The following is a 27,769-nucleotide window of genomic DNA, read 5'->3' as shown; positions in this document are numbered from 1 at the left end:
TCAACTTTATTCAAATTTTCTTACGATTTCATTTTAGCCTTTTGAGCAGTCACTGGTACGACAAAGGTACTCCTAACAATAAAAATAATAATATTTTTGATAGAAAATAATATTTAATAACAATAATATTTTTTAAATGAGCAAAATGTTTTGTAAAGTATAAGTAATAATAATTATCGTTGTTGTTATTATGAGTGACCCGATTGCTGTCTACATTGAGAAAATGTAAACAGATTCAAGGTTAAGAGTCTGTAGTTATTGCGATTTTGCTTTTCACTTGATTCACATTACACCGCTAATTATTCTCACGTTACTAATGATAGACTTATTTCCACTGAGAACATCAACAAAATGTCATTTGACCAGGGGTGCCAAGACATTTGCACAGGACTCTATGTGATGAACTTGCATTCAATTTACAGTGTATGGACAGTTTTCAGGCAAAAGTGTGTGTTCAATGACGGACACTAGAATCTGCGCTTTTCAAAGTATTTGTTCATTTCAATGAGATACAAATATGAAATAAATGACATGTAAGACGACACATTTCAAGTCAAATAAGGAGGCTTAAAGAGTAATTCCACCAATTTTTTTTTAATAAAATTGTAGAGTTGTCAAAATAGGAACATCATTCAGAATGTGTTGATGTGAAATTGAAGGGAAATCTAGTCTCAGATTTCTTTACAGTGGTGGTGATAGGAACCAGACATTTTGATGTCTACTACACAGAACAAGACATTTAGTATACTGAACAATTACTGAAACAACAGGCATATTCTGGATTTTGCATAATGTTGATAAAGGAAAAACAGCAGTTGTGGGCCTGTATGTATGTCAAATGTATTTTTACCTCAATAAAACAATGTCTCATCAAAAACTTATTTAGATCTATTATCCTGTTACACCCTGAACGCTTCGCATGTCTTGTTACTACCATGACCACTGTGAACAACTCTGGACCCAGTTTCCCAAAAGCATTTCAGATCACCTTAACTGGCAGAGAGAGTGTTCAGTGTGATGCTCACTCCACCTCAAAAATAATCATCGTGCCAAGATGCTTTCGGGAGACCCCAGCCTGACTAAGTTTCTCTAGAATGGAGCATTTCGCATCAATCCACTCTGCTTGGTTCAGAAGATATTAACTATGCAACACTTATGATTTCACAAATCTAATAAAAGTCCTCAAACACAGACACTGAGTATATGCTTCTCAGTTGGACTAGTGAAAAGGATCCATTCCTGAGTTGGGCATCACTAAAGGCAGCAGCCAAGTGAAACACCAGTGCTACTGGTCCTCCTACAGTGCTCACAGTCCTCTTAGCAGCATCAGCACCTGCACACACCTCACTAATTTACTACGTTTAGCATTTTTCTCACTATGAACATATTTAATTATGCCAGGTGTTTCTGCTGATACGCTTCTTTCATGTTTCATTGCTGCCCAGGTTTTACAGCAGAGCTTTTCCCTTCACATAAACACAGCAATGTTAATAAGCTTGTGAGTTCATACTGAAACGCAGCGTACAGTAAACTGTCCCTGCTTCGCATTCAGTAGACTCCAGCATTAGCAAAAGTAGAAAAATAATCATTTAAGAGGCAGCAATCACGACAGAGACAACGGCATACGCCATCTTCATACGTGTGAAATCTTTAAATTAATTTAATCAGCATTATTTACAGAACAATAGGCGGCCATCAAACAGTGGAGCATACATGAGGGAGAACAGAACACAAAATACGTTCCCAAAACAAAAACAAAAAAGTCTAAACAGCACAAAGATAATGTCAGATAATAAAGTATCCACCCCCCCAAACAAACAGAAGAAAAGGAAACCAAACGAGTGCAGTTCCTTCACTCAACCTCACACACAGAGTAAAGGGATTGATAGCAAAAATTCCCTAGAATGTTTGAAAGGAAAAAAAACAATTCTGAAAACTCAGATCTCTATGATGTTACAAACAAACCTAAATGCCCATTGAGTAAAGAAATATATGATGTCCACTAATTACCAACAGTTCAACCAATCAAAACATGTTCTCATTACTTTCCTTTGTATAAAACTGTCAAATTTTACACTGAATAAAATAATTATATTTTACAACAATAGAACTTTCAACAGTAAAATAGGCTTTGTTGAGGTAATTACATAGTTATGGTACTTGTACAAAATAAAAAATAGATTTCCCCCCCTTAAAAACACAACCGTCAGTAAAGGGTTTGTGTTTGTTTCTGTTTTTTTTTCCATCATCTTCTCACAATATGGTTTAAACTTCATCTCCTCATTGAGGCCAAAGACTTCAAAAGGTACGCTTTTCTGAGGCAGCATTAGTTATGGCACCGAGGTGCCCCAATGAGCTCGTCCCGGATTAGGTTAGTCCAGTCTTACTGCCAGCCTTAATCAGTATATGCAACAGGTAGAACTGACTTTGGAACAGCTCAAGAGGGCAGCTTCTCCCAACAAATTAGCTTCAGCTGATATGGACTATGTGCTCCCATCCATAGGAAGGGACCCATAGCATAGCCGAAGTGTCCGTGGCGATTGTACTTCAATTTAAGAGGTAACCGGAAGCCATTGGTGCATGGTGACTCAAAAGCGGTCCTGTCAATCAAAAACAGAAAGCTAAAAGAAATTATCCTTCATTGCCACTGATGCCGCCTACAGAAAACAAATAAACAAACAAGTTTTGCTTATAAAATGTCTACTTGAGGTTAGAGAATACCCCGGACAGAAAAGGCACAGAACTGGTCTCTCTAGCCCCAAAACCCTGGTTCTGTTTGATAAGCGCATCTAAAGCATCTTTTAGGACATCTTCCTCCCAAACTGACATGTCTATCTTGAGCAGCCAATGCCCTGTATGCTTGAATGTTAAAACAACATTAACTTATTCAAGACGAATGCTTTGTGGTCAGACACTAAAATTCATGTCACAAATTCGACCAAGTCATCGACACTGACAAGAGATTGCTTTTTAGAACCAGAGGTACGCAACCTCAGGCAGATACTGGATTGAGTGGAAAAAAACACCAAGCAAAAGCCAATAGCTCTTCATAAACCACACACTACTTCACCATTTCAAAGGTTATGTCAATGAGAAATCAACCATCCAAAACTCAGTACATCGCCTTTTCTATCATAATAAACTCTCTTACTCTGGTCTAAGAATCTACATACTGTGTTTCAGATTATCTCTAGACATCTACAGTCTTGTAGCCCTAACACACATACCAACACCTCCTGTATACATCACATCCAACTACCTTATGATCAATCATCTACCAAATAAGCGCACACGGTTTAGGAAGAGCTAGAGCCATTTGTCCACATTACTATCGTTAGTACACATAAAAGCATTTCGCTGTCTCTTTAAGGCTTCACGTCACCCACAACTGACTCGCGCTATGAAGGCCGTAATGTGACATTATTGCATAATCACGTATTTCAGTTACTTGTTATCAACGTTACTACGGTTTGTGTTATCGCAGTTATTACTATTGCTATGTACAAACGTCCTGCGTGTTGGTGTGCCGATGTGATCAGAAGGGTGTCTGCAGGTGTGTGATGTGTTGATTGGGCGAGGCAGCATTAGGGGTGGAGCTATTGGTCATGTGGGTGGAGTCCGACAGCTGCAGTTCCTCCAGTTTCTTCAAATACTGATCCCGCAGTGCCAGAAGCTCCTTATAGCGCTGCTCCACCGGACTTTGCTGCCAACACAGACATAAACACAATAAGAGAAGAATATATAATAGGTCTGCACAGAAATCAGATTCAAGACCACACCTGATATGTACTCCTAACTTTGAGACCCAACCCAACCACATATAAGTGGTACTGGCAAACTTTAAGCTCAAACTGGCTTGCAACTGACAGAGATGGATTTTCGCAGATGTGATTTTACAGCGCTTTGTTTTGCTGCCAAGTGCTTGAGTTGATCAATAGAAATGCCATGCAGAGATAAACGGGTGTTTTGGACATCCATAACACACTAACAGTATTAATCTTCAGTATATTTTTGTGGAATTGGCAATCATACCTGTCCAAAAACAGTATCCACCATCCTCTGACCATCTGTTAGTCTCGCGGCACTAAAGAAATGCTTAACACAATTTAGGCAAATTTAAAAAGCAGGAGGAAAGATCTGCTAAGACTTCTCACCAACACAACGCATGTCTCACTAAACTCATGATATGACTGCGACTGATGTACTCTTGTGCTTCGACACGTTCACCCACTCCTCAAACTCCAGAGCTATTCTGAGCACAGCAATAGACTATAATGTTACCCGGCAGGGTCTTCCCATGGGTCTTCTGGCTGCGAGCCCAGGGGCTAAATCAACTAGGTGGCACTCAACTTTGTCATTCAGCCTATTTACACCTTGGAGTAACACTTGTGTTAATCTGGATACTGCATCTGCCAGATTCCATTTACACCTTTCACTCAATGTGTCCCCAGTTTGACCAGATGATATACTTTTCACACAAAAAAGCATATTAACATGCACATTTTTACCATTACTTCTGTTTACTCTTTTCTCTGTTATGTGTCGATAAGCTTGGCTCAGACACTTTCATCAGCCAGGAAGCACTTGGTTTGGAGCCAACGTCAGCCTCATGTACCCTCCATCTTTTGTTTTGTTGTTTATTTTCACACCTGCTAGTCGTCGCTGGGCAGATGCAATTCCACTTACATAACTGTATAGGCATAACAAAACAAAGTGTTCACACTTGTGTTAAAAGCGCTCATGATCAGGGTGTGAGCTCCTCCGAACATGGTTTGAGTCATCCGAGCGTAATCTGATCACAATAAGTCCTGGGGGCGTTTCACATGACTTAATGCGGTAAAGTGAAATATAAATGTGACCCGATCACCAAACGCACGTTGCTCCAAGGTGTAAACGGATCCATTGGGTCCCAACTGATTATAATTTTGAAGCTCTCCATGTCTTTTCTGAACATCCACTTCATTCCTTCTCCCATCTCTGAAGTAATGATGAATAGTGGAACGGTTCCTAAGCAGTCAAGCTTTCATTTTTTAAGCTGTGAGCTATTGTTTCTTTGAATTTGAAACTCCCGCTGTTCAGAAGATGTGCCTCAGGGACCTCTTAAATCAAGACCTGACTTTTCAGCAGAGGATGGCCATTTCCAAACCCAAACACAAATAAAAACCAAAAGCCGGAGTTAAACAAAACATTATCGCTAAATAAATAAATCAATAAGCAACGAAACAAATTAATAAATACCCAACACTGCAGTTACTTGGCTGCCACCACGGTGCTGAACAGCCCTCATGTAACTTGCTGTGAGTAAAAAAAACTGACCACCATAAATAAATAAACAAAATAAAATAAAATAAAATAAAATAAAATAAAATAAAATAAAATAAAATCACAGCCTGGTAGGGGCCATTTAAATGTTAGAGGCCTAGAAATGTAAGAGCTGGGCCTGATTTTATGTGAGTGGGGGGAAAGGAAGGAAGGAAGGAAGGAAGGAAGGAAGGAAGGAAGGAAGGAATAAATAAATAAATAAATAGATAGATAGATAGATAGATGGATAGATGGATAGATGGATAGATGGATGGATGGATGGATGGATGGATGGATGGATGGATGGATGGATGGATGGATGGATGGATGGATGGGGAAAAAAAGAGAGAGAGAGAGAACCCGAACAGCCCCATCAGGCAGCAGACCTTTAATATATATAATAGCTGTAAAACACCCTTCAGCCACCAGAGGGCAGAAGAGACAGACAAATGCAACAGTGAAAAGAACTGAATCACATCACATTCCCTCGTTGTTAAAGAAGGTCACTGATTGATAATGCAGTACAGGCCATCACAAAAGTTTAACTCCAACAGGGAAAAACATAATATATTACTGACTCCTTGAAAACTCCAAAAGAACATTATACAGTTCTAGCAGCAGTCGAAGTGTAAATTTGTTCACTAGGTGATGTCAGTCTTCTTTATTTCCATGATTATTTTTAAATCACATATGGCGTATTCGTCAGTTCTGCCTGCAGTAACAGCACTAAGAGAGACAGAGCATGTGTGCGTGTGTGTCTGCTGTGGAGATAAGGCCAGCATGAGCGGCAGCTCTCTGTAGTGCCAGTCAGGACGTAATTAAACTGGGGAAAGAGGATTTTCTGCTCCACTGAATCTGAGAGGGTGGGGTGCGCGTACACTCACACACACACACACACACACTCCCAAAGGCAATAACAAAGACAGAAAAAGAGGACATAAACAAGCACACACACCCCCTAACAGATCAACAAAGGACTCACACTAAAGGCAGCCAATATGCTGAGAAATACAAATTAACATGCAAATGCACCTTACCAGTCCTTAGCTGCAGACAATAAATCTAAACCATCATGTTAACATCTTCATACCTGGTGCCTTATACGAGGGTTCCAGCGGATATAGTAATTCACCCACAGCTCTAGGTGGCGCATGCTGGCTACAGGGTAAAGCACGCGGCTGGACTCCGGAGTGAAAAATGGGTTTACGTAAGATGTTGTGCTGCTGTTGATCAGAGACCATAGAGACACGGTCTTTGTCCGCACGTTCTGAAAGACAGCAAGACACAGAATATAACTAATTAATTACAATAGATATAGTGTCCACCACACCAACGAGGCACATCTCACATTGCAGTGCTAACCACTGTCAATAATGCTAGCGCCATATATCTATGGATATATATAGATTATGATGATGCTGTCAAACAATCAAAGAAAAAAAAAAAAAAAAAAGACAATAAAAAGTGACTTAACTACACAATACACACCTATCAGCCACTTAAGCACTTGTACCTTGTTCCTACACTCGCTTTTGTTTCCACAATTGTAAACTGTCATCAGTTTCTCTACATACTTTGTTAGCCCCCTTTCACAGAGTTCTTCAATGGTTAGGACCCCCACAGAGCAGGTATTATTTGGGTGGTGGATCATTCTCAGCACTAATAAATAAAATGAAAGGTAGCCTGTGCAAAAGATATGGCACATTTTATGCTTGATTTTTATCCAATATGTTAATTTTTTTATAAACTGCACTAAACCTGGCAGAAAAAAATGCCTTAAGGACCCTATAGAGGATGTTCATTTATTTTCACTTAAAAAAACTAACAGACGCACACAATTTGACATGGGGTGTTCTAACATTTGCTTACAACTGTAAATAATCCATTCCTAGAAAACATACTGATCACACTCTGTTTCTTACTGCATGAAGGATCATTATCATGCAAACTGCCAAATAATCACTGTAAATTAATAAAAAAGCTTTTCTTTTTGAGTAATCAAGTTCAATCAGTTAATTGTGACAGTCCCAGCAGTAACATGTGTGAATGAATGTAACTACTGTAATAAAATTCTTGTCTCAACAAGCAGTAGAACTTGACCATTCCAGTACTTTGTCAAGCCATATGACATACTGCACCACTATGCAGCATTTACGTGCATCAGCGCCAATACAGCTGGAAGGCAGAAGCCCAGCAGAGTGAAGAGCAGACTGCTCTGAGAAAGCGAGGAAAGCATTGCTGAGGTGTGTGAGCGTGAAGTGGGCCTGCATTCTCTAAAACAGTTATTGTGCATGGCTCTGCGGGGCCACAAAATGAATGTTTCATCTCCCCTAAGTGCACTCTGCTCCCGCTCAAAGCCACTGAAGCGTCCCCCTCACTCACGCTCTACTTCACACAATGAGCAGACAGAGCGAGCGAGCAAGAGAGCGAGCGAGACAGAGAGCGAGAGAGATAGAGAGAGAGAGAGAGAGAGAGAGAGAGCGAGAGACAGAGACAGAGACAGAGACAGAGACAGAGACAGAGAGAGAGACAGAGAGAGAGAGAGAGAGAGAGAGAGAGAGAGAGAGAGAGAGAGAGCGCGAGCGAGCGAGCGAGCGAGCGAGCGAGCGAGCGAGCGAGCGAGCGAGAGAGAGAGAGAGAGAGAGAGAGAGAGAGAGAGAGAGAGAGAGAGAGAGAGAGAGAGAGAGAGAGAGAGAGAGAGACAGAGACAGAGAGAGCAAGAGACAGAGACAGAGAGAGCGAGAGCGAGAGAGAGACAGAGACAGAGAGAGCGAGAGCGAGAGAGAGACAGAGAGCGAGAGAGCGAGAGAGAGACAGAGAGCGAGAGAGCGAGCGAGAGAGCGACAGAGAGAGAGCGAGAGAGAGACAGAGAGAGAGCGAGAGAGCGAGAGAGAGACAGAGAGACAGAGAGAGAGCGAGAGAGCGAGAGAGAGACAGAGAGAGAGCGAGAGAGCGAGAGAGAGACAGAGAGACAGAGAGAGAGCGAGAGAGCGAGAGAGCGAGAGAGCGAGAGCGAGAGCGAGAGCGAGAGCGAGAGCGAGAGAGAGAGAGAGAGAGAGAGCGAGAGCGAGAGCGAGAGCGAGAGCGAGAGAGAGAGCGAGAGAGAGAGAGAGAGAGAGAGAGAGAGAGAGAGAGAGAGAGAGAGAGAGAGAGAGAGAGAGAGAGAGAGAATCCTTACTAAGGAAGATTGTGAAAGCCAATGAAAGACAAAACTGTCATTTCAAAGAAGGCCACAGGTCTCCAGTGGGCAGAGACAGCAATGATCTTTAAAGGACTAGGGTGACAAATCCTGAAAAATGGTAATTAAATGAATCCTCAAAAAAGGCCTCATAAATTTTGTCTGTAAGGAACAGAGTGTTTTTTTTGTCTATGCCATCTCTCCAAAGAAGCTTTCTTAGCACCTTTACGAACTCTTTAAAATGTTACCAAACCAATGTCAATCAAAAGAACACTGCAAACCAATATAATCAATACCAAACAGAGAGACAGATATACTCAGGCTTTTGGTGTGTATGTGCACACGATACTTACATGGCTGTCACGGATGCTCTCGCAGTTGTAGAGGAAAGTGCCAAAGCGACAGCTGTACAGGTGATCCAGGACCACTATCAGGAAATGTTCGTTAAACTCAAAGGCTGTTGGAAACTGTAAGCAGAACAGGAAAGTCCAACACTGTCAAATGCTGGCTGCCTTACACTGAACAAACAAAGCCACTCAAGAAAAATCTCAAGAGCCTGCTGATATTACGCTCATACACAGTATGGTAGGTTTTCATTTGTTCAAACAATAGTTGAAGAACCTGCTGACAAAATTGTTGTGCAGAACAAAACCTTCTAAAAACATTTGACAGAAGTAAAGGATGTCCCTGCACAATATTTACATTCACTGCATTAATTTTGATCCAATTCACGTTCAAAATCTGAAGTACAAGCAGAACTGAGGTTAACATCTCATCATAATTACACTTTGAAAAATAAAGATGCCACAATGCGTTCTTTGAGTGCTGTATTAGAAAAAACACTTGTGGTTCCCTAAAGAACCAGGGAGTGTGAAGAACCCTTTACAAGCTTCTTTAATTTATTAAAAGGTTCTTTACCAAAATAAGTGTTTTTCCTAAAAGCTTTGCATTGTTTGGAGGTGCTTTTACATTTAAAAAGTTCTGCACAAATTCTCTAACGAACCATCAGTTGAAAGGTTCTTTAGGAAAGCAAAAGTGGTATTTTATGCTATTGTGTAAAAACCTTCATTTTCAAAACACAAACGACATTATTAAATATTATCTTATGAAGTATATTAGAATTAATTAGAGTAAGGATATCACTAATTAAAACTCCAATTAGCTATTAATTCTAGTTTTTTGTTTTGATGTCTTGTGTACATATTTTATTAATGCACACGAATGCATTAAAAAGCCAGAACAAAACTGTACCATAAAGACAATTCACAATTTTTATCTTTTGTAGTTTGCATAACTGTGTTTAAAGAACAAGTGAATCTTATTGAGACGCATACTGGAATACCAGAGAACAGAAAAGGCATATTTAAACTGCTTCACTGGACTAGGCTCTTACCTGTTTGGTCATCTGCCACACACAATCTATGAATTGTAAGAATATGGGTGACCTGTCCTGATCTGCATGGTTTTTGTCTCCATGGCCGATTCTCTGCACATGCATGCACATAGGGAAACAAACACACATCATTCTTAAGTAACCCTAAAAGGTTAAAAGTGAGAGTAAAGAAAAACAATGATTTCATGATTATTTATAGTCATTATTGTCAAAAGTCAAAGAGGAGAATACACCCAAGTTTAGTGACAGAGCACTACATAAAAAGTGCACTATAAAAGTACGCACCGAGGCGAACTTGTGTCCGAAGCTGATCCACTCCTTCTCCAGCAGAACCTGGAAGCCCCTGAGCGTGCGGTAGTAGGAGTCCAGCATCAGCATTGCTAGGGAAGTAAGCTGAGCTGTGCGGTCCCAGCCATCACTGCAGTGCACCACCACCGAGTTCCCTGAAGACACCTTATCAGCTACCTGGATCGCCCCTGACAATACCAGCTACAGCAGAACAGATGGGGGGGTGAGAACAAGCCAAGCATACATCTATACTGACTGCCGCAGATAAATGTGCTGTACCCTTTTAACTATTCCCTTTTAAACTGTAAGAATTCCTATTCCACAGCCTTTTGTTGTAGGTTTTACTGTCATGTACAGAGCTAGTCTGTCTAAATTCTAAAATGCTATAATAGGCTGTTTGGTATTCATGCAAAAAGGCAGTATGGCAGCAAACTGGACACAGTGAACTAATTAGTTTATTAAACCTAATTTTAACAAAAGCCTACACACTAATTAACCTGCTATTATTTCATTTACTGCATCAAAGTTTGCTATCAAATATGTGCCCGTGATTGCAAGATTACCACTGCCCAGTGACCTAGTCAGAAATGAAGAAAACGAACAAAAATGTACATTACAATAAGGTAAAGATTACCATTTTAATAAAGGTTAAGAGACTCTATAGAAACCTGTGTATGGCATGGCTAAAATAAAATCAAATAAATACAAAAACATGAGTGCCTAGGGATTTATTGTATTAGTTATTAGTTTATTGTAGTACACAATAACAAAAAATCTTAATAATATCAATATTTCTAATATTTTTCATTTTTTGACTACTGTAAGAATAAGATTATTCAGCATATTTTACTTGGAATGGAAATTCTCACTACACTGGGATTTTTTTTCCAGAAATATACTAAAAATGAGCACAATTATCTGGCAGTATAAGTAAAGACGATTAAATTACTTAAAAATGAGTCTAGAATTTAGTTGAATAAAAAAATCTAAATGAGAAATATTAGACATTTTGACTAGATTTGAGCTGTGCACCTACTTGACAATGGATAATTATGTAAAATTAACAGAATGGGATGCAAATGCAAAACGAGTTTTTTTACAGCAGCAACTTTAAACATTCAACTGTTTACAACACACAAAATGTGCCAACACCCTCTGAACTTTGCAAGAGCATGCTTAAGCTGCCAAATGATTTTACATTGTTTAGTTAAACAAGTGCCTTATAACAGTCTCAACAGTTTAAATGTCCAATTAGTCTCTACCTTGATGTGCTCCAGCCAGTGAGTGGACTCCAGACTGGAGAGCCAGTGGGACTCCTCTACATTGGGGTAAACAATATCCTTCAGCTTCTTCAGCGACTCCCTCATTACGTGGATGTTGTGGATGTCCAGGAACACGAGCTCAGCGTTCTGATAGGCATCTTCACCCTCATAACCCCCTCCTGTGGCCTAGGGTTCAAAAGTGTTGAGTCAAAGGTCAAAGTGGACATTCCACAGCTAACGTGCTCAGCCAGACTGTGCATGGTTGCACACACTTTGTGCGAGTGAAATTAATGGATCAATACAGCCTTTTTCAAAATGCTTGGTCAGCAGAGTAGAATATGGTGATGTTCTACATCAATGCCAGATTAGTGCTCCACTTTGCAGCCACCTCAGGCAGTTTGTGCTTTTGCTATACTCAAATACACACACAAACACGCACACAAACACACACTCAGCATACTGTCCTCTATTTGCTCAACTCTACCTCGGTTACGTCTCTTGATGTGATGAGTAACTGATCAAGCAGAAACATCCCACACCCCTACAAATGGAATGAAAACAGCACCATGTACAGGGAGTATCAAAACCCAACCCATGCATTCAGTAGATCAGAACATGGGTTAAATATGGGTTATGATGAAATAGTCAGATGCATAGTATAGATGGTGTCATTTAAACCAAGATGCAATAGAGCAACAGTCTAACGACACTTAAATATAAAAGCTGCACCATGCATGTTTTGGAGACCTCTCTGGTGGAAATGGAACATGAACATTGAACATGTGTAACGTTTGCTGTGCTTTGGACCCCTTCCCCAAGTGGATGAGTCTCAGTTGAAACTTTGTGTAGGACATGTCTTTCAAGGATCTGAGTGAAATATCTACTGTTGTCATCATATGCTCACCAGGAAAATGTTAATCTTGCATTTGAAATCTAAACATTGAGCCGGTCCTTCATTCTGAGCTTGTATGTGTGGCATTAATACGTGAAGACGTACAACGTGTGTTTTTATAGTAATGTGTAGTAATGCTGCTTCTTTCAATCTTAAAGAACATAGTGCAGCTACAAAAGCAGGAAACCCTCACCACAAAAAAGTTAGAAAGTAACTCAAACATCAACCTTTTTGTTTACTTCAGCATGTAACCTTTTAAAAGTAGTCACAATTAAGGGTGCGCAATATTAATATTCAACTTATTTGGTTGCAGATACAAGAAATGATTGTAGTTTCAAGTTATTACAGGGAAGATGTAAAAAAAAAAAATGGAAAAATGTTAGATGCCTCCACAATGATTAGCAGAGTTACAGAGGGTTTCGTTTTTATTAAGAAAACTGTATACACTTTCAAATGAGTTATACTAAAATTAGCAACCACAATGCTGTGCATTTGGTGGTGATCGAATCCAAGGTCAGATCTTAAGTCAGAATCTTAAGTTCATTTAATTTTTTTTGAGTACACCAAAAAGTTATTAAATAAAAGATAATTATAATATATTATTTATTTTGAATAACTTTTTGGTGCTTCCAAAAAAATTTTGAAAGTAACAACAAAGAAAAACAAACAAAAAAACAACAATGTAAAATATATTCTCATAGTATTTCAATGTAAACTGGCCATGTTAAATAGCAATTATTCATATGACTGGTGAGCTAAACTGAAAACCTTTTAATTTCATGTAGCTCATCTTGGCACACAACAACAATAACAACAAGAAGTAAAAAAAATGCCCTAAAGGCCTGACATTCCATCAGCTACTTCTTACTATAAAGTTTATGCAGTTACTATAAACTGGTGGTTGTTGTCTACAGGATCTCTATTAGCGGTCTAGATCTTTATGTTACAATAATTCAGTGTTCTACTGAATACTGTTATCAGTGTACTTATAACACACAATGTACTCAGAAATGCACACCATGACGACTGAATTTGTTAAGATAACAGAAACATTATATTGCCCACAACTATAGTTATATTCCACCGAGTCTATAAATCTATGTTTGTCTGCAAGTCTATCACTCAATTTGAATCCAACCACTAAGACATTGTTACTTTTGTCTCACCTTATTGGCTACAGCATTGACATTAGGCCTGGCATCATAGATGGTGAGCTTGGGAGTGCCGTTGGCCTCACGGATGATGTCTAGGTAGCGCTCATCATCCTTGTTGCGCTTGCCGCTCATGCCCACCAGGGGCTGACTACAGCGCATGATCACTGCTTGATTCTCCCTGTGGATCCATGACAGCACCTTGACACACCAGAGTTTAGAGAGATAAATGTTATACAGAGTGAAAAGGGTCATTGTGAGTTACTATATTTTTGCCATTACCCAAGATATTATATCATTGCCTAAACAGCCAATGAACCAAATGTGTGAAACCAATATATTCTAGTTTGAAAGACTGGTTGTGAAGTCAATGCATTAGCTCTTCTTAACTTTAACAAACTGTTTCATAAAACACTGAATAAAAACAGCATTTGCTGTTGGTTCCTAAGCTTTAGGCTCACCGGTATACGACAGCGGGAGCGGAAGGTGGCCACTCGCCGCAGGTCTTCTTCTGTGGCTTTAAATGGAACCACCAGGATGGTGGGGTAAGTGTCACACAACTCATAGGTTGAGTTGATGAAGGAAATCCTCCACCTCTCATTGGGTAGACCCTAGAGAAAGCAGAAGGCAGAAATGGCAAGAGTCTGACCTAGGGGCGGATAATATGTATCATGAAAATGTCTTCTCGTCTACGTCATCATGTTCTTATAGATAAGAAAATTAATAACTAATACCGAATTAACATTGTCATTTTAAGCCCAAATATGGTCTATTTGTCAAAATTGCAAAAGATTTTTTTTTTTAACCAAGTCATTTTGCTGGGTTTCACACATAAACAAATACAAATTAACAGTTAACCAGAGCCCAACTCTAACCTTAGCAAGTCATAACTTGAGTAGAACTGCTCAATATCTTACAGATCTGCAGTCATATGACTGTGGTGACTACACCCAGAGCAAATTCTGTGCAAATGAATAAGTTTGGGTGGAACATACTTTAAAAGATGACCTTTATGTAATCGGCAGGATCCAGGATAACAAAAACATGTGGAAGACCAGACACCAATATTTACATTAAACACATTCAGCAGCCTTGGCCTGGGAACATGTTCACAAAAACGAACAGGACCGAGTGCTGTTTCAGGATCTCTTCTAAAAGGAACCTCACCTGACGTCTGAACTCATCCATGGGCTTATAAATGTTCCAGCCGTTCTCCTCAAACTTCTCCTGACTCAGAAATGCAAAGAGTGGCTACAGAAGAAAAAAGGGCAAAGTGTTAAAATGTAATCAAACACACAGACAGGCATTTCATTGAGGTGTGACTGACACACAGTGCAAAGAGACTAAAGATGATGGGGATGCTACTTGTGATAAAAAGCAAGTCATTTAAATATTAAGAATCTAATCAAGAACATTCATTCACTACTTTAAAAAGCTGATTTTACATGATGAATTAACGTGTTTAGAAAAGCACTTTTTCACCATATCAATTCATTCACCACTATTCAGAGCATGACCAGAAACTAATGATATTAAAATAATTTTAAAAAAATGTAATCCATTTTTGTCCAAGGACAAACTAAACAAAACCTTTTAAGAAGTGTATGTTTCAAATCTGAATTTTGCTAAATACTAGATACTTTCTACATATTTGTTGATTTTATAAACACTTACAAGTTTTTAATATTAGCAGTTTCATCTGTCAAAAATGTTGTTTCACCATAAGTTTGGGGTAAAGAGATCACTGTTGCTTAGCAATGGGCACTGAGTGAATTGATACAGCTATAATATTGTTTTCCATTTCTTCAACCAATCAGATTGCCTGGTCAGAACTGTCTCAGTTTAAACCAGGACATTGTAATTTACAACAAAGATGTTTTGGACCATGAAAATCAAATATTTAAACATTCTGCTCCATAAATGATTGTTTTGGTTTTTAAGTTCCTGGAATTCAGAGATTTAGGAGATGGTCACAAGAGCTATGAGAATGCAAAACTAACAGTTCTAAATGATAAAGTAATAAATGAGGACTTTCAGTATAAATGAATATAATATTTAAACTGACCAGTCCATGAGAGAGAGGGAAAGCATATTTGAACAGCTCTCCAAAGATGTCTCTTCGACTGTGGCCCTCCTGCTTCAGAGCAAACCGCAAGTTCCTCATGTCCTGCAAGTACACACGCACAAACAAGGAAATTTTCCACATGATATACATACAGACTTCATGCAGATCCAGTTATCGACATGTTCAAGCAGCATCTTTGGGAATTAATGGTGATCATAGTATCGACGAATTTTTAAATTCTGTGTTAATTGAATTAATTGAGTTGATAGAAGAAGGTGACGAACACCTGTACCTTTGCAAAGACAAATGTTCTATTGCAGGCAAAACAATTAGGGATAACCTGATAGAAATTGCAAATATCGCATACATTTTTCATGTACATAACTGCTCATATAAAAGCATTCATGAAATTTAGAATTTGGGACTACATGTAACTGGATTAGCATTATAAAAAGAGAACAATTATTTGTAGAGGTAGAAGTGCAGAAAACTTAAAACAACAGCAAAAAAGTAGAGACTGTAGCACACCATGCCAAAATAAGCTAAACATTATGCTCTTCCAGAGTAAAATAAACAATCAAATATGAAATTAACATTTCCATCAATTGAAACATCTGTCTGATGCAGATATTTATTTTTTAAGCAATATCAATATGATTCTGATATCATCATGTATTCCCAACACTCATTACATTCCAATGTCCATATTTTATTTCAATAGTTACTGCGTAGATTTAAACCTCCACAAAAACGTTGTAGTTTTCTGTAATTCTACAGTTAGAGACTATAGTCCATCTGTTTCACTGCATGCTTTGTTAATCCCCTTTCACCCAGCTCTTAAATGATCAGGACCATCAGAGAGCAGGTGTAATTTGGATGGTGGAACATTCTCAGTACTACAGTGACACTGATGTGGTGGTGTGTTTGTGTGTGTTGTGCTAGCACAAGTGGCTCACACACACAGGAGTTTTTAAACACTGTATTCACTCTATTAGACACTCATCTTGCTGGTCCTCCTTGTAAAATCCATCTGGCACTGCACAGTTTGTGTTGGTCATCCTCTACGACAATAACGACAGTGGTTACAAGATGCTGACCCTCAGGACAATGTTGGCTGGATAGGTTTGGTTGATGGACTATTTTCAGTCTAGCAATGACACTATTTAGTGTTTAAAAGCTTCAGCAGCACTGCCGTGTCTGATTCGCTTGTACCGCACAACACAGATACCAACACCCCAATACTATGTCAGAGTCACTGCAGAGCTGAGAATGATCCATCAACCATGTAATACAGAGAAACAGATGGACTACTGTCTATAAGGATTCCTAAGGTAAGGTTAGAAATAATCTCCCATCACATAACCTTTATTTCTATAAAAAAGAGGCAATATTTAATATTGACCATGTTTGTTGTAACAAATGGTGTGTTTTTCTGATTTTGAGATCACTTGCCATACTTCAAAAAACAGAATTTCAAGTGACATGAAGTATATAAGAAGAGCTGTGCATGACTAGTTTTAAATGCTAATACAGTCTACCTTTAGTCTCATAATCATCAATGAACAGCCATTAAATGCACAGCCATATGTGGGCGTTACCTTGCAGGTGATGTCCAGTCCATAGGAGTTCTCCCCTCGACTGCTGGCTCCGCCCATCTTCTCTATCCTGCTGATAACACTCAGGGGCACATCTAGGGTAAATGTGGAGTCCTGAGGGACAGACAGGCAGATAGACAGGCAGACAGACATACTCGTCAAGATCAATCAATATTACAGGTACACTCATTCACCCATTCCACTCAGGCTCATCTCATCTCAACTTATAAATCCAGTAAGCTCAGTACTGAATCTCAATTCAAAAGACATTCAGTGTGTGATGTAGAGATGGGCAATATGAATTTGATATTTATGACAGTATTTTCTATGATAATACGATATAAAAAGTGAAAATTAAAATAATAAAAATAATGAAAATAACAAAACATCAGCACAATAATAATTCATGCTGACGTTCATGCTCATGCTTTGGGGGCAGCGCTGTTTGTGGTTCACTATTTGTAGGCTTATCACAGCATCCACGGTAAGGCAAAATTAATATCATGAGAAAATGCCAAACCGGTATTCACTTTTATGCAAGTCTGCTTTCCATACCTACTATAAATATACTCTATAACAGGAAGGCTTTCAGAGAGTGTTTGCACTTCAGTTCGAATGTTGCGAGTTTAAATTCTGGGCCACTTTTCCAGATACAGGCGAGGGTCTATTCAATTGAGAAAGCTTTTTGTTATTGTGTGTTTAACTCAAGACCTTAACATGTGAGCAGACACCAAGCTCCAAGCTATGCTGTAATATGCAACCATGAACCTACAATCAGGTAAAACAACCCAGACACAGGACAGTTTAAACACGTTCTGCAGAATTACAGACTTCTGTATCATTTGAATTCAACAGTCAACAGCTAACAGTCCATACTGGTGCAATAGGAAAATCCCCAAATAAGGGAACACCTGTTTAATTTATCATCCAATTTAAATAAACTTTTCCACAGGGAAAATCCAAAATTTTTCTTCCTTTACTCTCCCTTCTCCCCTCCTCCTTCCAACAGATCATGGTAACACCCGAAACTTCCAGCAGGACTGCAGGTGCCTCCTGCTCTGTGCCAACTGCAGACAGTGCCAGGACAAAGATGAAAGACTCCTGATATGATATTCCTGCACCCCTCCTTCTTTTCAGCCCTATCTCTTCTGTTCTTACACCCCTCTGCTACAGACAGACAAACATGATGTGCAGCATTACTAAGAGACAATGTTAAACCTAAGATGAGAAAGAATGAATGTGCCTAGGGAATGAGAGAGAGGGAGGGAGGAAAGAGGGCCATCTGACAGAAAAAAAGAAGTAAGACAAAGTCAACAAACAACAGCAAGGAAGACAGTCAGAAAGATAAAAAAGATGGGAAAGAAAGATAGAAAGAACGAAAAAGGAAGAGAGAGGGATGGGGGGCCTTCATACAGAAAGTGAGCGAGAAAAATAAATATAGAAAAAAGAAAAAAGGAAAGAAAAAGAAAGAAAAGAAGAAGCAAGTGAGGGCATTCTAACAGAGAGAAAGAGATCAAGCAATAAAACAAAAAAAGAACAAAAGAAAAAAAACAAAGGAAGGAAAGGAAGGAAGGGCTTTCATGTCAAGTTGGCGAGTCTTCAGAGCGACTGTATGAGCTGCTGTTGAAGGTAACAGTGCTGAAGAGGTGAAGAAAGGAAACATGATTCAGACTGAAGTTCCTCACATTTACACCACACACAAAAACTGCAGCATCTGCATCAGCAGAACCTCTGGAACAAATGGCTACATGGGCAGCCCGTTCCGTCTTTCAATATTTCAATAAAACTCTTATTCAGCCACAGGTTCCATTCTTCACACACACTGCCACACACACAGACAGACAGTCTCTCACCGTGTGAGTGAAGTACAGTCTAAAATTGGTGATGAACACTTTTCCTTTGAGCGCTCCATTGAACGGGCATATGTACATGACGTCTTTGTCTACGAGTGAGAACAGACACAGAAAATATAAGAACTGAGCAACACCAACAGTTATTGTCATTCAGATGCATTTTATTACTAAACATAATATTATTAAACAAACCAACAAGCAATATATCTCCAAATAACATGAAATTTCACCTAAACACATTCATACTTTGATGGATATGACATGTACATAGAGTAGGAACATTTATATAGTCCCATCTTTTTTATGTGAAAGCATGATCTTACCAGAAGGCAGTATGAGGAAGCGATTTAGAAAGGTATCCAAGTTTATAGAACCTAACAAAAATAACTGCACTTCACCTGATTTACGAGGGAAGTTAAGAAATTTAGAGTGAGAGTTGAGCAGCTTAGGAAGGAAACATACTATGTAAACATATGGAAAGTAAACTTGATATCTACTTAGCATGATTTTTTTTCCTCTGCTGAAGAGAGATATTTTCCAAATGACTGATGATTTTAAGGGAAAAATGACCAAAAAAAGATCCGGAGGGGTCCAGCTCCATCAGAAGCTCATCCCTGATTGGTCCAAGAGCTGTTTATGATCTTAAATGCAGAACTTAATTGGCTCCAGAGCAGGTTAAGTGAGCAACCCAAGATACCATGGTGATGTAGACTAATAATAAATAAATAAATAAATAAAAAATGATTCATCTTTGTGAGACAGAACATCTAGGGTGAGATGGAGCCAAGCTAGCTGGATAAGCAAGAAATCCTGCTTCATGAGACATACCCCTGCTTACTGCACAAAGATGCACACACAACCCACAAAATCTAATCTCTTTCGTTCTCTCTGCCTCTCTGTCTGCATCTGTAATGAAATCCGGTTGGATTGTGCGGTGCAGTAATAGGAGTTGTCAGATTTGAGCTGCAGAGCAGCACTGGAGCGATTCAAAGTGGCAATCCCAAGAAAGGTCCTTCTAAATTTAGCGCCTCTAACCAAGATCCTTCAGGCTGGCTAATGTTTACTGACAACATGGGAATACGGGAATGACCCAGTGAAAGGAAAAGGCACTGAATCACAGTTGAATTTCAACTAAAAAGACTGTTTTGCTGTGAGATATATTTGTTATATTATCTATATCTATATATACACATACATATATGAACTGTCAAACGATTAAAAAAGATTTATCGTGATTAATCTCAATTTCATATAGTTAATCGTGATTAATCACATTTTTTAATCTGTGTAAATGTTATAGAAAATTTTTTTAAGTGAAATGTTACAATTAAAATGGTGAACACATTTTATGCTAAATGTACTCATGTTAAAAACTGCTGGGACAAGATTAAACTGTACGGGAGTTTTATTCACTCACATACTAGGCAGTAATACTGAACCTACAAAACACAAAACTGGATTTGTAGTAGATTAGCGAGCTGCAGTCCCAAATATAAGACATGTAGTCACATACTACTGTGTCTCAGCTCAGATATGTGTAACAAAAGAAAATTAAAACTAAATTAAACTTCAATTGTGCTGAAGTTGTACTCAGTCACAGCCTACAGGACTTCACAGTACTGCACAAACAAATAAATGACACAGTTGGACTTCATTAAAGATGTGTAGTGTCGTACCACATGCGCGTTGCGTCATATCGAAAGGTGCGGAGCAGAAACTGGTCTGCAGAGGAGACGAAGTTTATGCTCTGAGGTTTAAAAGACAGCGGTGGGATGGACGTCCAGCTTATGTGTCTCAGAGCACGACGTCTTACTCTCGCCGCTTCCTTTATAAGTACATTAGAAGGACGTTTTTCTGAGTCTGACATCAGTTTAAAGCCATTAAAAACTCAAGCGCGTCAACTGGAAACTCCTCTCACGCTGACCAGACCTCACACGATGCTCGCTGTCATGGTAACGTTCACTCTAAGCGCTACTTCACGCATGCGTGTCATTTTGCATCGGATTACTTTTAGTGAGCATGTAAATGAAGATTTTCATCAGATTGTTGAACAGAGTGAGAATAAAAACCTCAGTCTGAATCTGTAATGGGATTGTATTCAATCTGATTGGCAAAAATCTTTGCATGTAAACACAACCACTTAATCTTCTACTCTTAATGAGAGACACCGCGCACGGCCAAGTCTCAACATGAAGTACAGATGACTCGCAGGGCCAAATAGAATTTGCATTAATGCCACAAATTTTTTTTTTTTTGTTGCGTTAAATTGAGATCGCATTAATGCGTTATTATCGCATTAACTTCGACAGCCCTAATATATATATATATATATATATATATATATATATATATATATATATATATATATATATATATATATATATATATATAAATAAAGAAACCCTTATTAGTCCCACAAAGGGGAAATTTCACCTCCGCATTTAACCCGTCCGTGAAGTGAAACACCAAATACACTCTAGTGAGCGCGTGCACACACACAAGGGGGCAGTGAGCAGCCCAATCCGCAGCGCACAGGGAGCAGTTGGGGGTAAGGCGTCTTGCTCAAGGACACCTCAATCATATGCTGTCTGCTCAGGGGATCAAACCGGCAACCTTCCGGTCACAAAGCTGGTTCCCTAACCTCCATCCCATGACTGGTATGTGTGTGGGTGTGTGTGTGTGTGTGTGTGTGTGTGTGTGTGTGTGTGTGTGTATTTCTATACACACACACACACACACACACACACACACACACACACACACACACACACACACTTTATTTTTTACTTTTTTTTTTTTTTTTTAAATATGTCGTACATGCATTAAATACGTGTATTTATTAAGTAATACAATTTTTAACCCTAACTGTATTTTACCATTTTGTTTTATTTTTCTTCTCACCTTTTTTGGAAATATTATACGTAACATTCTAGATAAGCCATTCACTCCACTAAGCTGCACAATATAGCCCTTTAAACAATGGGGGCATAAAAATAACTTTACACTTTGCTGGTTTTCCTGTTTTTCTGCAGTGTATTCACACTCACACACTTACCTATCATTCTCTCCTCTCCCGGCAATAAGGCAACATCTGCAAGGGGCTCCATCTTCAGATTCTCCCTGGACACCTGTCATCAAAATACACAGGAACATCAGGCTGATATGGAGCATGCACACAAACATACACATGCCTTACTCTGAAACCATAACATGAAAAAGTGCTCCTCTACACTGCTAGAGAGCAGCAGACGTGGCTGACCAGTAGCTCTGTGTATGTCTGATTGTTGGGAAAACACATCTTCACCCACTTTCACCAAAGAGGAAAGGGGAAGACTGAACTGAGGGCAGTGGATTAAGGAAGAGAATGAGAACAAAGAAGAAGCATTATCTCTCTTTCACTGTCTGTCTGAGTGCGTCTTTCACTAAAGTGTCCGTGTGTCATGAGGGTCTTTCTCTGGGTTGCTGTCCTGCTGGCAGCTGAAGCTCAGTGAAGCAGAATGCAGGCGATGCAGTGACACTCACTAACATGCACGCATGCGTTCGATTCACTCACTGCAGCCCGATAGGCAGAATGGAGCATAGCCTGCTGGGTAATGACCTGAACCCTGCTCTCTGGAGAGAACGGAGCAAACCAAAGGCGTGCACACACACACACACACACACACACCTGCTCCATAAGTAAGGATAGGAACAGTGTATCAAAAGAAGAGATGCTGATTGCTTATTATTACTTTTAATATTGTTTTTGTTTTTATCAACTATTACCACTTGAATATGAGAGAAAAATAAAGAGTCAGTGGGAGAGGGACAGAAAAAAAAAAGAGAATTTGTGATAGAGCAAGAAGGGAATAAGTAAGAGAGCAAGAGAAAGAGAGCAAATGAGAGAGTAAGAACTATAATATGAGAGAGACATAGATGGGGGGTTGGAGAAAGACAGAAAGAGAAGAATAAGAGGGAGAAGGAGCAAGACAGAAACAGATATAGGAAGGAGAGTGAAAAGAGACAGATATATAAGTAAGAGCATGCGACAGAGAGAAGGAGCATGTGCTAATGAGAGTGAGAGAAAATATAATAAGAGAGAAAGAGAAGGAAGAAAGACAGAGTGAGACAAAGTGAGTGAAAGAACAAAAAGAAAGTAAGAAAAAGAAAGTAAGAAAGAAAGAAAGAGAAAAGGACAGAAAGAAAAAGAAAAAGAAAGAGAAAAGAAAAGAAAGAGAAAGAAAGAGAAAAGGAAAGAAAGAGAAAGAAAAGGATAAAGTGAGAGACAGAGGAACGTTGTCCTGATGTGGTCAGAGTGATAAACACAGACGGGCGTGATGGCAGGGGGCTGACAGTGCTGCTCCACTGTCTCTGTCCTGCCAGGTGTTCTGCTGCAGTAACATATGTACAGGACAGCAGTCGTCCAGCTACACCACCACAACACGCCAACTCTCTGCCTGCCTACCATCTCAGCTCAGCCCAGAGGCCCACTGCCTGCCAACACTGGCACTTTGTCACTCTGTGTGACTGTGTTTTCAGTAAGTCACCATCCCACCATGAACGTTTGGTACTCAATGAGACTAAATTGTGTCTTCGTGTGTAGACTCCTGAGCTGTGCAGAATCAGCTAAGTGAAAATCAGTAAAGAGTAATGGAAACACACCCTGCTGCAGTCTGTGAACTGTTCAACATCGTGCAGATAACTTTATGATGGATTCTCCTCATACCTTGTGGTTTGTATTTGAATGGGGTGTTTGAATGGTGTTAAAAAGCGACAAAAATGCAGTACCACTAGTTTTACCAGTCAAGTCTCTCTTACGTCTTACTAAAAATAGTTTGCACAGCACCATCTAGTTTTCACTATACAAAAATAAGTGTTTACACATCATAATGTTCTATACTGGCTTTTTTTCCCATGGCAGCATGCTTACAGATTGGCTCTGAATTTACTGTCATCATGCTAAAGCAACAGCGTTTAGCCATATGCATCAGGTAGTTACTAGTTAAAGCCTGACTTTGGCACTGGAGTTTGAAACTAGTGTTAACCAAATACTTAATAAAGACTTTACATATAAACCAAAGCACCAACCAAATCACAAACCTAAGAATAACTAGTGCAAACATGTCATGCACTAGGCTTAAACCCCATCCAGGAAACTGCCCCCAAACTATATTCTGACTAACTCACTAAATCAGTTCAAAGCATTACTGCATGATCAGGTCACACAATAGTGTATAGCTTTTACAGACATTCATCATCATTTCTATTTGCTGTATTCTGTAATGGCCCAGTGTAAATGAGATATCAGACTCAGTTGGGTTATACCATGAAGTGATAAATACCACATACATGTTATGAAGTAATACACTTTAGTGAATTAAGTTAAGTGTTTAAGGCTTAAGTTAGTGTGAATGACAGTAGAATAGCTCAAATGAGCTCGGGTTCTATACAGTGTTGTTGAGGGAGCTATATAGCAGTGAGAGACAAGCAGCTCTATCGATGACAGTGAAGAGCATGATTTATTAATGCAGAGAGAAAGTCTAGCCCACCTAACAGAACAGAATGCCGCGTCATTGTGCACTTACAGGAGCATAAATGCAGCCTGCACAAATGTATAAGCAACAGAACCACTGAGAAAAATTAAGGAAAATAACATTTGTTGTGACTGCAACAGTATATATACACACGCACACACAGTTTTATTACATTTAATTTAGTATTATATTCACAATTATAATTCATTCCATAAAACAGTATCATCCCTGCCACCAAGAGGATTGTTTTTAGTTTTTTTTGTCTGAGAATGCAGACCGTGTGTTCAGCATTTACAATACCATGTAAGGCATCCTTTGTGTAATTTTAAGAGAAGAAAACAGAAAACAAGAGCTTAAAAACAAGCTATCAGGTTTGAAATATGTTATAGCAGAGAGTACCAGCACTCAGGAAGCACATATTAACTCTGTTCATACAAAGTCAATTATCATAATCTGCTACCAAGACCGTAACATTAAATTCTAACTGCACTAGTCCAGTACAAAAGGAGTCTGTTAGAAAAGAGCACTCACGTTTTGGCTGGAGCTGTTCTCCAGTGGACTGGAGTTGTATGCCGGTATGGGAGCCGAGGCCATCACTGGGTCTGCTGCTTCCACCACTGCTGCAAAATGACAAGAAAAAAATACTAAATAAACTCCAAATAGACGGATGAATGAAATTTCAGGTCAGAAGAAACTAATATACACTCTGTGTGAAAACATACATAACTAATCCAAACAATCAAATATAGGTTTTGATATGCAAATAGGCGAAACGCAGTCTATACAGTATTCAAATACAGGCATCAGCAGGATGGAGGACTGATGAGAACATGTGGTTGAGTGGAATCTTATCTGATATCCTGAGTCACAGTCACACTCTCTATACTGATCTTCAAAACACATCTAAAATAAATGGAAAGTACCAGTTACTGGTCACTGACAAGGAATGAGAGCAAGGTGGTGAAGTCAAACAGGTTGGAGTTGCATGAGTGACAGAAACTCGACTGGTATGTTTGATGCTTTAGTTGCAGACAGCAGTACTGAAATGTACTCTGGCGGGTGTAGTTTACTTCCAACATTAAAACATTAAAACTATTTCTTACAAACCACTCCATGTAACTAAAATAAAAAGATAATAAAAACATTTAAATATTTTTATTTATCATTAATACCAGTACTTTTTGAAATATGGTCAAACTTGTCTCACCTTTAAGAGAATGGAGACACCAATTAGGTGGATCAATAAAACTTGTTAAATGTTTTCTCTTGCTAGGCACTTTGGTATTAAACACACTGATAAGGCTGTTACAGTTTGTCATTTAAAACCACTGTGTCAAACACCTGGTACAGCTGTGTACAAACGCTTCATTGCTGCAACGATATTTGAGAGGATGTTCAAACCAAGTGGAGGCAGCAGCACTGTACACAGGTCTGCCCTTTTCTAGCTCTAACAGAAATAAGCAGTTGCTTAGGGCCCCTGAGCCACCAGGGGGGCTCATAGCATGTAAAAGACGATATGTCACAATATTTACTTTTGGTGATATCTGATCATTTGGAACTGAGTAAAAAAAAGCAGTACTTCTACATTTTAAAAATGCTAATAAAAAAGGCAATGATTTTTATTCAATATTTGGCAACCTGTACTGCTCTAAATACAGTTAAAATGGGACTAATGAAACGTGCAGTTAGACAATGCATATTTCATGACATCCGCATGTTCAGAAAATCATGCTGTTTTGTACCATGATATAATTTATCATAATAACGACATACACACACATTTTATATGTATACACACTACAAAATACTCAGTGAGTCCAGAGATTTTTATAAATTACTGTTGTAATTCTTGCATATATAAGAATATGCATCGGATGGGGTTAGGTAAGATAACGGCCCTTCGTCGTTTCGGGCCCCTAAATGTTCGGAAGTACTCAAACTGACACCAATGACAGTGACAGAGTGAGACAAAAAGAGTGAAAGAACAAAAAGAAAGTGAGAAAGAAAAGAAAGAGAAAAGGAAAGAAAGAAAAGGATAAAGTGAGAGACAGAGGAACTCAATCACGGTCTTCTGAACAGCCCACCCAGCTCTCCAACTTTGGCAGAATGCAGTGTCCACCTATGTGCACAACTTAGGCCTTGTCCAAAACACAAAGTCTGAAGTTACCAATTGGGCTAAATTTAGCTCCAATGCCTGCAATTAACTGCAGCAGAGGCGACTGAAAACGAGCATCGCTCATTCTGTTCCCATCCTTCACATTTCGCCATCACAGCACGGGACTGTATGTAATGTACAGAGAGCAGAAATGACACAAACACACAGTGGCAGTGGTCCCTTACTCAAAGCTATTTATACGGGTGACGGAAAGGGGGGAGGAGGGTGTGACATCAATTGTCAAAGCTTTGCAGTCAGACTTCAGGCAGGGTAAAGTTAGCTAGCCAACAGCACTCCGCCCAAAGATCAAAACCACTTCACTTTTTTAAGGTAAAGTAGAAACAGAACAAGTCAGCTAAGACTGTGTTAGAACTTTAGCTACATTTCTCCTGTGTGGAAAAAAGAAAGAAAGAAAAACAGCAGTGCGGCTTTGTCCAATAAAACCAACTCTGCTTTAACTCACCACCGTATTACACTGACACAATTACGAAAGAGTCCCTAAAGGTGAAGCTGTCGACCTTTTCTCTGGACCGATGTAATCAGCTCCAGGTGAGTGAATGTTAGCAAGCTAGTTAGCTAACTAAACACTTTCTTCAGCTAACTTGTGTGATGAGCGGTGAAAACTGGAGTCGGGCTTCATTTACACACTTCAGCTGATACTGAACCCCCATCTCTCCGCTCAGGACGGAATACCGAGTGACAGAGCTTCCAGTGTGAAAACCCGCTCTGCGCAGCTGTCAAAACCCAACTTTTGTAACTTGTTTGTGCTCCGTCAGCAGAGTTAGCAGCGCGCTAGCAGGCTAAAGGCACCCAGCGCACTGACACACAGGCACAGGCACTCTCGGTGTGGGACCAGGAAACAGGGCCTGTCTCCACCGCTGCTCTCCACAGGCGAACGGAAGGAAGGCTGCAGCCCCAGCGGACAAAAGCACGACCCCCTGGCTCCTATAAAAGCGCTAAAAGGCGCGGGCGAGCCCGTTTTTCGCGGTAAAAGCTCGTACTCACCCCGTTAGCGCGACTCTCCGCTCCTCAAATCCACAGTGTTTTCAGCACCGCCGCAGGAAGCGCTCCGCCACAGTCACGTGACAGCGGAGCGCGCAGTGATTGGTCAGCTTTCACATCG

The 27,769-nt window shown here is 39.5% G+C and overlaps 1 protein-coding gene across 2 annotated transcripts; it reads right to left on the bottom strand.

Moving 5' to 3' along the window:
- Positions 1–1,632: 1,632 nt before the first annotated feature.
- Positions 1,633–27,769, bottom strand: mtm1 (myotubularin 1). 2 transcript variants are annotated; one of them, XM_017709941.2, is made up of 15 exons: positions 27,652–27,769; positions 25,023–25,111; positions 22,034–22,106; positions 18,979–19,067; positions 17,129–17,239; positions 15,531–15,632; positions 14,633–14,716; positions 13,927–14,076; positions 13,481–13,666; positions 11,423–11,608; positions 10,158–10,361; positions 9,873–9,965; positions 8,833–8,946; positions 6,392–6,568; positions 1,633–3,703 (listed from the first exon to the last, which is right to left on the bottom strand). In XM_017709941.2, the coding sequence occupies exons 2-15, from the start codon at positions 25,083–25,085 to the stop codon at positions 3,536–3,538; spliced, it is 1,800 nt and encodes a 599-aa protein (XP_017565430.1). In that variant the 5' UTR covers positions 25,086–25,111; positions 27,652–27,769; the 3' UTR covers positions 1,633–3,535. The 2 variants fall into 2 exon arrangements, with proteins under 2 accessions (XP_017565430.1, XP_017565431.1); XM_017709942.2 differs by having other exon boundaries at positions 25,023–25,108; positions 27,652–27,746.

The sequence above is a fragment of the Pygocentrus nattereri genome, chromosome 2 (assembly GCF_015220715.1).
Source record: "Pygocentrus nattereri isolate fPygNat1 chromosome 2, fPygNat1.pri, whole genome shotgun sequence".
Lineage (NCBI taxonomy): Eukaryota > Metazoa > Chordata > Actinopteri > Characiformes > Serrasalmidae > Pygocentrus > Pygocentrus nattereri.
Note: the sequence above shows the minus strand (reverse complement) of the source record. Positions and strands in the feature narration are given on the sequence as shown.

What these genes read in the sequence shown, in the direction of transcription:
- mtm1 (XM_017709941.2), bottom strand. Translation starts at nt 25,085, where the DNA reads ATGGCCTCGGCTCCCATACCGGCATACAACTCCAGTCCACTGGAGAAC. An exon ending in GGGAGAGGAGAGAATGATAG is followed by an intron (nt 19,068 to 22,033) that starts GTAAGTGTGTGA and finishes TCTCACTCGTAG; the next exon opens with ACAAAGACGTCATGTACATA. An exon ending in GACTGTACTTCACTCACACG is followed by an intron (nt 17,240 to 18,978) that starts GTGAGAGACTGT and finishes TCTGTCCCTCAG; the next exon opens with GACTCCACATTTACCCTAGA.